Here is a 12,395-nt window from a genome sequence, read left to right as displayed (position 1 = left end):
TTAACCATAATCTTAGAAGGCAAAATCCCAAGGAAATTAGTTCATTCCACCAATATCTCCTACTAGACCTCCCTTAGCTCTGTACACATCTAAAGGAGCTGTTCTAGGTCATTGCAAAAAAAAAATTCTAATTTACTGTTGTTTTGTCCCAACATTTCATAAAAAGAGGTTGTCTGGTTGAGATAACTTATTTTCTAATGTCCCATTAAGGACCTCTGAGATAATGCATGGTCAAGCTGGATTCTCCACTCTGGGTCACATATCAGGGTTCCCCCATCTGTTATGTGGACAGCCCATTTATTTCATTAATTTCCAATGTGGTGTCAGGGAACTACTCACAGGAAAGTTCATTATTCAAGTCCCGGAAATAATCCGTCCGATTCCCCTTTTGTCCCACAGATATTCCCTCTGACACCCAATACACATGCACTCTGGACCCACCCAAGCTCACACGTGTTCTCACATATGTTGGGGGATAAAACGGTGCTGGACACCTTCAGCAGTATGTTATCCCCAACCTGCCCAAACACTCCTTCCCCCAAACTCTGCTGTTGGGGGAAGAGTCAGGACATCCCCCTAAACATTTCATGGCCACCATTTGCCTTAAGTGTACAGGCACCTTTGTGAGTGTTAGCACGTTATGCGCTCACTATGGGTAATGATTTTATATTGGTAAGACGCTTTAATGAATGCATCTTTGGTTCTTGCACGTGATGGCAGTACTTTATCTGGCCCAAGTTCTCTTACCAATCCAATGTTCTAGCTGATAAATGGGCCATATAGGGCACTCCTTATGACCATCAGAAATGCTTTGCATCAATTAACAAAAGACCTACTATCACCATGCCAGCTGGATGAAAAGCACACTGCAAGATGTAATGGAAAAAGATATGGCAGTTCTTCACACTAACCTTGCATATTGGAACAATTTCCACAGAAAAGGTGCTCTTGTAATTGTAGGAGTTTGAATGGATATCATGAGAAATGAGCCGCTGGGAAGCTTTTGACCTGCAAGCAAAGACAACCATTTTTAGTTTTCATGTGGCCGCCATAACTACATTTTCATTATTTGGTCACTGGACACCACCACAGGGATATGAAACAAAGCCATCAAGATATGACTGCAGGGTACACTGAGGCCTAATAAGGAGGCCAAACACTGCATTATCTGGTCAGGATTTACAGCCATTTTTACAAAGTCCCTCCATTTTTACAGGCTCAAACATAGTAAACTAACAATTATAAATAAGATATATTTCTAATACTGGGATGCAAAACCTGTGCAGTCACCTGAGGCCTGGGACACATGGGCATCACCAAATGCTGAGTTTTTCCCGACCTTTACGGAAGCCATCTTGAGTTGCCTTTTGTTTGGGGGGCTTTCAGACATCAGTTTTTTAATTCTGTAAGTCATGTTCAGGCGGGCTCAAGACAGATGGGTAACCATTGGAGAATATTTTACTACCTTACCTTAAAGCGTACTGGACTTCTAAAAAACATTTGGCACGTCATAGTGACAAATCAAAGATTTTGATTGGTGGGGGTCTAAGTGCCGAGACTCCAACCGATGGCTAGAACGAGGAGAGAGAAGCACTCACATACCACGTGCGCTCTCTCCTCACTGCAAGAGACAAGCTCAACAGAAAGTCTGAGGCCATCTCAATTCCATCTACCCATTTTGCTAAGGGTATCACCAGATGCCAGTTTATGTTCCCATTGTTAGGGAAAGAGGGGGGGGGGGGCTGACAGATTTTCCAGGGGACCAAAAGAGAAACAGAAATTCTGCCATTTACTTTGCATCTTCTGTCTGTTTTTTTCATGCTAAGGGTCTACATGATTATGGCAATGCTAGATACGTCTGACACCAATGACAGGTCTCAATTAGGCCTCATGCACTGTTGTGCGGCCGTTCCGTGCAATTTGCAGTCCCCAATTGACGGGCAACGTCCCTGCGGCAGCCAGGACGGATCAAGACCCATTCAACTTGAATGGATCTGTGATCCATCTGCACTGCAAAAAAAAATAGAACATGTTCTATTTTTTTGCGGTGCGGAGGCACTGACAGAAACACCACGGAAGCACTCTGTAGTGCTTCCGTGCCTCTGTTCCGCACCGCAGCAAGTGAATGGGTCCGCATTTGTGATGCTGGGACAACGCGGCCCACATATGCGGATCTGCTTTTTACGGGCCGCAATATGGCCACAACCGTGTGCATAAAGGCCTTAAAAAAAATATATATTTATTTTAAGGTGCTACACTCCATCACCTTTTCATTTTTACCATTGATGTAGCCATATACTGTATGTAGACTTGTTTTTTGCAGGGCAAGATGTGGTTTTCTTATGGGGCACATCAGACTTACTGATTAAAAAAAAATTAGTAAGTCTTGGGGGGGGGGGGGGGAAGAAATGGAATAAAAAGCTCTTCCGCTTTTCCTTTTTTGCTATTGGTTCATGACGATGGCAGGGATACTATATATGTGTTTTCTTTTCTTTTTTAAGTTTAAGAAAGTACACACTTGTACGTCACGGAGGCATAACATATGGAGTATGAATATATGGATTTTTTTAATTCAATAAAAGTAAACACAGCAGTGATGCCTAATCCCCATATTAACACAAGACTGAACCAGACAGTTCAGAGCAAAGGTAAAACCTTAATTCTCCACATATGGGCTCCACCACGTGTCATGATGTAAGTAGTATTGCGCTGATTTACAGTGGGTCCCCTTATAATGGAGCTTTGATGTTTAATATACACCATACAGAACGCAGGATAGATATGTAACAGATATAGAAAAGGGGCCTAATTTCTAACCATGTGCTTTAATTTACCACTAAACCATGATCAAAAAGCATCAATTTTTATATATAAAAAAAATATTTAGTTTTACACTACAATTTTATATTTATAACGCACATATAATATGACCTACCTACGCTCAATAAGCAATAGGCAGGGACATTTTTTTAGCAAAACAAATGTTGATACCTTTTTAAAACATCTGGTTGGAACAGACTGATTTAGAAAAAAGACCTGATGATACATGGATTCATTATGGTTATACCTACAGTTGGGCTTTACAATGAGAACCAAGGTCATCATAAGCAACACAACTGCCTCCCATCCTCATGGATGGTTACAACTCACAAATATCATGTCCAGCCCTAAGGCCTCTTTCACACGAGTGTGTCCGGATAAGGTCCGGATGTGTTGCGGCAAACCCGCACAAGTAGGTACCCAATTGCAGTCAGTTTTGACTGCGATTACGTTCCGTTCAGTTTTTATTGCGCGGGTGCAATGTGTTTTGCATGCACGTGATAAAAAGGAGATTTTTTTGTGAAACTCACCTGTAAAATCTTTTTCTCGTTGTTTCCTTTGGGGACACAGACCATGGGTATAGCTTGAGGTATCAGTAGGAGGGACACTATGCAAATGAAAGAGCTCCTCCTCCTTGGGCTATACCCCCAGGCTCCAGCAGGAGAAACTCAGGCGTTGCAAAAGCAGTAGGAGAAGGAGAAAGAATCCAATAAAGGGAACCACCAAACCAAGGCCAAGAGGCCTAATCACAAACAGAACAGAACCCCTCCTGCAACAAGCAGAATGGGCGGGAGCTGTGTCCCCCAATGGAAACAACGAGAAAAAGATTTTACAGGTGAGTTTCACAAAAAATCTCCTTTTCTCGTACATTCCATTGGGGGATACAGACCATGGGACGCCCTAAAGCAGTCCATGGGGTGGGAAAAAACATCAACACCGCCAGGAGAAAACGTCCAACCGTCAAACAGGAACCACAGCCTGCAAAACCTTGCGGCCCAAGACAGCATCAGCTGAGGCCAGCGAATGTAACTGGTAAAACTTAGAAAAGATTTGTAAGGACGACCAGGTAGCCGCCTTACACAACTGAGACGCAGAATCACGATTGCGCCGTGCCCAGGAAGCTCCCACCGCCCTAGTGGAGAGAGCAGTAATCCGCGACGGGGGAACCCTGCCACAAGCGTGATAAGCCGCAGCGATAGAGGAGCGGATCTATCTTGTCACAGAGACCTTAGAGGCCGCCAGGCCCTTAACAAGGCCCCTCTGGAATCACAAAGAGGGAGTCCGAACGGCGAAAGGAGGCAGTATCCTTCAGATACACCTTCAGGGCCCGGACCGCCTCCAGGGGATGTAAAGCGTGCTCCTTGGAGATTGCCGGAGAAGGGGAAAAGGAGGGCAGACCAAGATCCTCATTAAGGTGATGAAAACCCAGAAAAGGCTCCTGGTAGGAAAGAGCGGCCAGCTCCAAAACTCGCCTAATAGCCACAAAGAAGACCACCTTCCAGGTAAGATGAGTCAGGGAGACCTCCCTCAAAGGCTCAAAGGGAGCTGACTGAAGAGCGCGGAGGACCAAATTGAGATCCCACGGAGGCAAAGGGGGGACGTACGGATGAGCCGAACGTGCCATCCCCTGCAGGAAGGTCTGCACAGGACCCAGGAGAGCGAGAGATCTTTGAAAGACGACTGCTAAGGCCGAAACTTGGCCCTTCAGGGAACTCCGGGACATCCCCAGCTCCAGGCCAGACTGAAGTAAAGAAAGAATCACCGGAATGGAAAAAAACGAAGGGGAGGGAACCCTGAGTTCTCACAAAAAAGCAGGAAGGCCTTCCAGGTACGGTAGTAAATCCTGGAGGAAGCCGGCTTCCTTGTCCTGATCAGGTTCTAACTACAGAATCCGAGAACCCCCTCTTTTTCAGGACTGAGGTTTCAACAGCCACGCCCTTAAACAAAGCGACCGTAAATTCCGGTGGAAGAGCGGTCCTTGAGACAGGAGATCTTCCCTGTCGTGAAGAGGCCATGGGGCGTCTGCCAGAATCCGAGCGACACCCGAGAATCATGCGCGACGAGGCCAATCCAGGGCGATGAGAATGGTCATCCAAGAGACCGGGAGAAAAGACCTCCCCGACGTCCGATTCGGAAGAGACAGCCACCAAGGAAGAGATGTCTGAACCTGCCGGGACGGGCGGATGCGAGCATCCGAACCCCGAGAGGTCATGTCTCCGAGGGAAGGAAAAGTTTGTCCTGGGATTCGAACTCACGACCTTTACACATCAGAGGCAAGGCATTCACCCACACAGCTATGAAAGCTGTCTTCTCTTGTTGCGGCGAACAGGTGTGAAATTGGGCATATGGCACGGCCTCGGAGGAGGCCACCATTAGACCCAGGATCTGCATGCAGTCCCGGCTGTTGAGATACGGGGAGCGCAGCAGGTGCGACACTGCCCCCTAGATCCGGAAGGGGAGTCTGGAAAATACCCCTAGGATCCGGATGTCGTCCAGGTAGGGCAGCAAAGAAAAATAAAACGATGCGCAGAAGCGCCAGGGACGGTGTAAGGATCTTGGTAAAGACCCGAGGGGCGGTCGCTAACCCAAAAGGCAGGACGACAAGCTGGTAGTGACGGCCACCAATGGTGAGGGGCAGGAATCATCGGTGAGATTCCGCAATAGGGACATGCAGCTAGGCGTCCCTTATGTACCACAGATGCAAGGAGCTACCCTGGCAGAAGAGTAGGAACAAAGGAGCGGAGGGACCCATTCGGAACCTCCATACTCGCAGAAACCCGCTGAGCAGCTCCAAGTCTAGGATCGGACGCACCGACCCCTCCCATTTTGGGAATACGAGCAGGATCGAGTAGAAACCTGTGCCCTGTTCCTCTGAAGAAACTGGGGTAATAACACCCTGGCCTAGAAGGGACCATCAAGAGGTCCAAGGCTCTGTCCGGATCCCTCGGAACGCGTGAAGAGAAAAATGTTCCGGCGGTCTGGACGCAAACTCTAACTAGTAACTGGAAGTTAATATATCTAGAGTCCAAGCGTCCCGAACATGGGCCCTCCAAACTTGAAGAGTGGAGAGCAGACGGACCCCCCCACCACGAGGGGTGAGGCGTCCTATCCTGCGGAAGCCTGCTTAGGAGCAGCAGGGCAGACCGCCTGTGCCCTCGGGCGCCAGGGGGGCAGGAACCCTCAAGGGGAAGGTTCGCAAGCGAACGCTTAGAATCAGTGTCAGCGCCCCACTTTTCTGCCAGACCCTTCTGCGCTGATGATCGAGAGGGCTAGAATGCGGGCACAGAGGAACCATTGTCCCTGGAGGCCTCGCAAGGAACTTGGAAGCCTGGAACATTTGGAAAATCAAATCCAACATGTCCGCAGATGTCTTTTGTTCTGCCAGGTCCTGGTGGAGGCATCAGCGTTCACACCGAGAAGGCTCTGCAACCTGTGCCAAGACAAAGGCAGGTCGCAGGGACGTGCCCGCCCGTGAGAAAATGGATCTGGAGAGAGAATCCAGGTGCCTGTCCACTGCGTCCTCAGAGAGGCAACATCTAAAAACAGGGAGGACCGTGTTTTTGGTTAACCTGGCCACCAGGGAACCCATCTTAGCCTAGGACATTTGAAGAACCAAGGCCAGTGCGTCAGCGGACGCATCTTATTCCGCCAGGTCTTGGTGGTGCTGTAACCACACCGAGAGCTCTGGCAACCCAAGCCGAGGCAAAGGCAGGCTGCAGGGACATGTCTGTCAGCTAGTTGGACAGATAATCCAGGCGCCTGTCCACGGCATCCTGCAGAGAGGAGCCGTCCAAGGCAGGGAGGGTCTTACAGACAAAGAAAAAGTTTCCTACCAGCTGTGCAAGGGTTAATCGCTTCTCCCGGCCAGCAGCAATATGAAAAATCCTCATAGGACGCGCAGGCACGCTGCGAGAGCTTCCAGCAGGAAGGAGGAGTCGGCAGAGCAGAGCGCTGAGGCTCCACCCCCATGACGCGTCATTAAAGCACGAAATAGAGCTTGCGCGCTCTATAAAAATTGCCCCCGGTGCTGAACGCGGCATAGCGGGGGTTAAGGAGCCTAATGAAGAGGGGGGGTCCGACTTAGCTAATAACCCAGCGCCTGTCCAGGTGTAAGGCAGGAGCGGCTGCTTTAGGCAAAAAGTCCCCCGATGCAGAGTGCAATGTGGGGGTTAAATTTGTGGGAAAATGCTCGGAGGGACCCCTAATGACCGTAGCTGGCGAGCTCTTTGCCCAAGAAGTAAGGTAGGGGCGGCTATACCCATGGTCTGTGTCCCCCAATGGAATGTACGAGAAAAATCTGACTGTGGTACCCAGACCCGAACTTCTTCACAGAAGTTCAGGTTTTAGTTCAGGTTTAGTGTAGATTGTATTATTTTCCCTTATAACATGGTTGTAATGGAAAATAATAGCATTCTGAATACACAATGCATAGTACAATAGGGCTGGAGGGGTTAAAAAAAATATATAAATTTAACTCGCCGTAAGCCACTTGTTCGCGCAGCCGGCATCTCTTCTGTCTTCATCTGTGAGGAAAAGGATATTTGATGACATCACTACGCTGGACCATGTGATGAGCGTAGTGACGTCATCAAAGGTCCTTTTCCTCACAGATGAAGACAGAAGAGATGCCGGCTGCGCGAACAAGTGGATTAAGGTGAGTTAAAATTATTTATTTTTTTAACCCCTCCAGCCCTATTGTACTATGCATTCTGTATTCAGAATACTATTTTCCCTTATAACCATTTTATAAGAGAAAATAATAATGATCAGGTCCCGATCCCGATCGTCTCCTAGCAACCGTGCGTGAAAATCGAACCGCATCCGCACTTGCTTGCGATTTTCACGCAGTCCCATTCACTTCTATGGGGCCTGCATTGCGTGAAAAACGCACAAAATAGAGCTTGCTGCCATTTTCACGCAACGCACAAGTGATGCGTGAAAATCACCGCTCATGTGCACAGCCCGATAGAAATGAATGGGCCCGGATTCAGTGCGGGTTGCAATGCGTTCCCCTCACGCATTGCACCCGCGCGGAAAACTCGCCCGTGTGAAAGGGGCCTAAGGGTGCGGCCACACATGGGGGTGCAAAAACTCTGCTGTGTTTACAGGAGCAGCAAAGTGAATGAGACTCCAGAACTGATCTGCACCAAAATCCAAAGCAGATTTTCTGAAACAAATTCTTCCTACCCTGACAGTTCTTTAAGGCTATGTTCACATTGGCGAAACCTGCCACTGATTTAGAAGCAGAAAACAAATATTTTCCTGAGCAATGCACAATCAGAAAGTAGTCAACGGCTTCCTATAGCCTTCAACCATGTAAAAAATTGTCAAATTTATTTTTTCTGGCAACTGATTTAAAAACGCTCAAGAAGTGAAGTTTCTTCTTTCAAGCAGACTTGGGGGTGAAGTAAATTGGAAAGCTGCACAATACATTGATGAGTAGGGTATCTGAAGTGTTGGAGCAGTGTTTCTACTACAAATAAACTGTTATATGGTGGCTGATGATTCTGCTACAGATCTGTCACTGGCTTTTCTGCTGTGGCTTTGCTCTCAAGGTCTCGGCTTCTCTCCTCTGTCTGAAAGATAAAGTGGCTTTCTGGCTCATAGAAAAGTGTCATGAGTTCACAGATTTCCTCTTCTAAACAGCAATGAAAAACTGGTTGCTGTGGTCAATAAGGTCACTTGAGACCCATGAGGACCAATACATTTCTATTGAATTAGGAGTTGCTATGCTGCACCATTGCTATAGCTTCCCTTATTTTGCATTCTAAAAAAAACTCACTAGCAAATGTGGTGCAAGTATTACCAGAAAAGGGTCAAAAAGTCAGTTGGAAACTATAGTCTTGTAAGTTTAAACACTGTGGGTAAAGGGATTAATGCTTTTCAAGAGATGCTATCCTAATATAACAGAGTATCAGAATGGGTATTTTGCTACTCGTTTTAAGAAGTCCTCTTAAGAGAATATTAACACTATATATATATATATATATATATATATATATTCAAACCAATCTATATGTTACACCGCATGGCAGCCAGCATTAAGCTGCCCATAAACATTTAATAGAGGTCAGCTGAATGATCGTTCTCCCGGCACGTTCAGCTCAGCAGAACGCGTATTCTATGGTTAGAACAGAGACAGCCACTGGCTTATCCCCCCAGAGAACATAAGCATCTGGCGAAAATATTCATTTCGTCCTGTACTTGTCTACCCCGACATCATCTGTTGGGGAAAAGGCGGGACCTTCCCACAAACATTACTGTGTTGACTGAACCTTCTGTTCTGGGTGGGTACACAAAAGACTAATGTGTATGGTAAGCTTTCAAAGTGTACCTCTAGTTTTACAAGAAAAACTATTAAAGTGCAGGACATGTACCTGCCGAGGTCTGCACTTCACTAGACAGTGTCCTGCTCAGGCCACCATTTTTGGTGTGGGGTGCCAGTATTTCGGCTCCCTATGGTGAAGATGGCAGCTTTGGCTTGTACATATATACAGTCATATCCATAAATATTAGGACATTGACACAATTCTGGCTCTATACGCCACAAGAGATTTGAAATGAACAAGATGTGCTTTAACTGCAGACTGTCAGCTTTAATTTGAGGGTATTTACATCCAAATCAGGTGAACGGTGTAGGAATTACAACAGTTTGCATATGTGCCTTCCACTTGTTAAGGGACCAAAAGTAATGGGACAACAGGCTTCTCAGCTGTTCCATGGCCAGGTGTGTGTTATTCCCTCATGATAAAAGGTCCAGAGTTCATTTCAAGTGTGCTATTTGCATTTGGAATCTGTTGCTGTCAACTATCAAGATGTCACTATCAGTGAAGCAAGCCATCATTAGGCTGAAAAAAAAAACAAAAAAAAAAATAAAACAATACCATCAGAGAGATAGCGATCTTTTGGTGTTGCTGAGCTCAGCAACACCAATAGACTCGGAAGACCAGGGAAAACAACTGTGGTGGATGAACGAAGAATTCTTTCCCTGGTGAAGAAAACACCCTTCACAACAGTTGGCCAGATCAAGAACACTCTCCAGGAGGTAGGTGTATGTGTGTCAAAGTCAACAATCAAGAGAAGACTTCACCAGAGTGAATACAGAGGGTTCACCACAAGATGTAAACCATTGGTGAGCCTCAAAAACAGGAAGGCCAGATTAGAGTTTGCCAAATGACATTGAAAAAAGCCTTCACAGTTCTGGAACAACATCCTATGGACAGATGAGACCAAGATCAACTTGTACCAGAGTGATGGGAAGAGAAGAGTATGGAGAAGGAAAGGAACTGCTCATAATCCTAAGTATACCACCTCATCAGTGAAGCATGGTGGTGGTAGTGTTATGGCGTGGGCATGTATGGCTGCCAATGGAACTGGTTCTCTTGTATTTATTGATGATGTGACTGCTGACAAAAGCAGCAGGATGAATTCTGAAGTGTTTCGGGCAATATTATCTGCTCATATTCAGCAAAATGTTTCAGAACTCATTGGACAGCGCTTCACAGCGCAGATGGACAATGATCCAAAGCATACTGCAAAAGAAACGAAAGAGTTTTTTAAAGGAAAGAAGTGGAATATTATGCAATGGCCAAGTCAATCACCTGACCTGAACCCGATTGAGCATGCATTTCACTTGCTGAAGACAAAACTGAAGGGAAAATGCCCCAAGAACAAGCAGGAACTGAAGACAGTTGCAGTAGAGGCCTGGCAGAGCATCACCAGGGATGAAACCCAGCGTCTGGTAATGTCTATGTGTTCCAGACTTCAGGCTGTAATTGACTGCAAAGGATTTGCAACCAAGTATTAAAAAGTGAAAGTTTGATTTATGATTATTATTATGTCCCATTACTTTTGGCCCCGTAACCAGTGGGAGGCACATATGCAAACTGTTGTAATTCCTACACCGTTCACCTGATTTGGATGTAAATACAATCAAATTAAAGCTGACAGTCTGCAGTTAAATCACAACTAGTTAGTTTTATTTCAAATCCATTGTGGTGGTGTATAGAGCCAGAAATGTTAGAATTGTGTCGGTGTCCCAATATTTATGGACCTGACTGTATGTATGTGTATATATATATATATATATATATATATACTTGACTTGAAAAAGGTTCTGTGAGAGAACCGAAACGTTGTCTTATTTGACATGTGTGAATAAAACTACACATTTTTTCTACACTTCAAGGAGTGCTGCGGATTTTCTTCATTATATATATATATATATATATATATATATATATATATATATATATATATATATATATATATATATATATATATATATATATATATATCTATCTATCTCAAAGAAGAGGCAGCACTCCAGGATAAAATGAAACAGTGGCCCGCTTTATTTTTGCACAGGGGAAATAAAGCGGGCCACTGTTTCATTTTATCCTGGAGTGCTGCCTCTTCTTTGAGATATCTACAACTATTGACCGAACAGCCTAAGGCCAGAGGATCTTGCACCCGACTTCATCCATAAGTAGTGCTGCTGCGCTCTCTTTGTACTATATATATATATATATATATATATATATATATAGAGCAAAGACCTGCTCCATAATGGTACGCTTTAATACAGGATGAAACATACCTGCATGGCACTGTGCACTGGAGAAACTCAACCATCTTCAGTGCGTTTTGCTTGGAAGCATAGTAAAAGTCCAGTCCATCTATGAAAGAGTGGATAAATAATGTATCAGAAGTCAATGTAAAGAAGCCTGCAGCAATGCAGTATCGGGAGAATTCCACAGACCGGCACAAATCTCACGTGCTTCCCCTTATGGTAGGGAAAGAACCAATAATGGCATGAACAGTGTAAGTGACAATGTGACCCACCAGCTGCAGCCACAGAGGCTAAACACTAGCAGAAATAGGTTGTTAGCAAACATCGCAACTGAGACAGTGGAAAACCAGAATAGGAATTTCACTTAAAGGGAACCTGTTGCCATGAAATGCAATCTGCAGCAGCAGGTTAAAGAGCAGGAGGAGCTGAGCAGATTGATGGATAGTTTTATGGGAAAAGATTCAGTAAGGGCTCATGCACACAAACGTATTTTCTTTCTGTGTCCGTTCCATTTTTATTTGCAGACCGTATGCGAAACCATTCATTTCAATGGTCCACCAAAAAAACAAAAAAAAAACAACAAAGTCACTTTGTGTGCATTCCGTATGTCCGCATGCCCGTTCCGCAAAAAATAGAACATGTCATATTATTGTCTGTATAACAGACAAGGATAGGACTGTTCTATTAGGGGCCAGCCGATCCGTAAAATACGGAACGCACAATGTATTTTTTGTGAATCCGTTTTGTGGACGGCAAAATAATTACAGTCCTGTGCATGAGCCCTAAAACGTGTTATTTATTCATTTAAGCCTCTGTTCTTTTTGTGCTTAGGAATCATGTGTGACGTCCTACTCAGTAGAAAGCAAAGAAGAAAACATCAAGACCTCTGTGGCGCTCTCCACAAAAAGTAGAATCCAGATAAGGTAAGAATAAATATATTTTATCCAAGCTACGTGTTTCAAGGGCGAATAGTCCCCTTCATCAGGCACAGAGGTCTTGTTGT

General features: G+C 45.3%; 1 protein-coding gene across 2 annotated transcripts in view; it reads right to left on the bottom strand.

Annotated features, from left to right (window-relative positions):
- NMD3 (NMD3 ribosome export adaptor) overlaps window positions 1-12,395 on the bottom strand; it is a 44,387-nt gene that overhangs the window by 19,032 nt on the left and 12,960 nt on the right. For both annotated transcript variants that reach the window (XM_044291057.1, XM_044291056.1), the window contains exons 8-9: window positions 11,420-11,498; window positions 912-1,008 (exon numbers count right to left, since the gene is read on the bottom strand). In XM_044291057.1, the coding sequence (XP_044146992.1) occupies window positions 912-1,008; window positions 11,420-11,498 (176 nt within the window). The remainder of the gene's footprint in view (window positions 1-911; window positions 1,009-11,419; window positions 11,499-12,395) is intronic.

The sequence above is a fragment of the Bufo gargarizans genome, chromosome 4 (assembly GCF_014858855.1).
Source record: "Bufo gargarizans isolate SCDJY-AF-19 chromosome 4, ASM1485885v1, whole genome shotgun sequence".
Taxonomy (NCBI): domain Eukaryota; kingdom Metazoa; phylum Chordata; class Amphibia; order Anura; family Bufonidae; genus Bufo; species Bufo gargarizans.
This window is presented reverse-complemented; position numbering and strand designations above follow the sequence as displayed.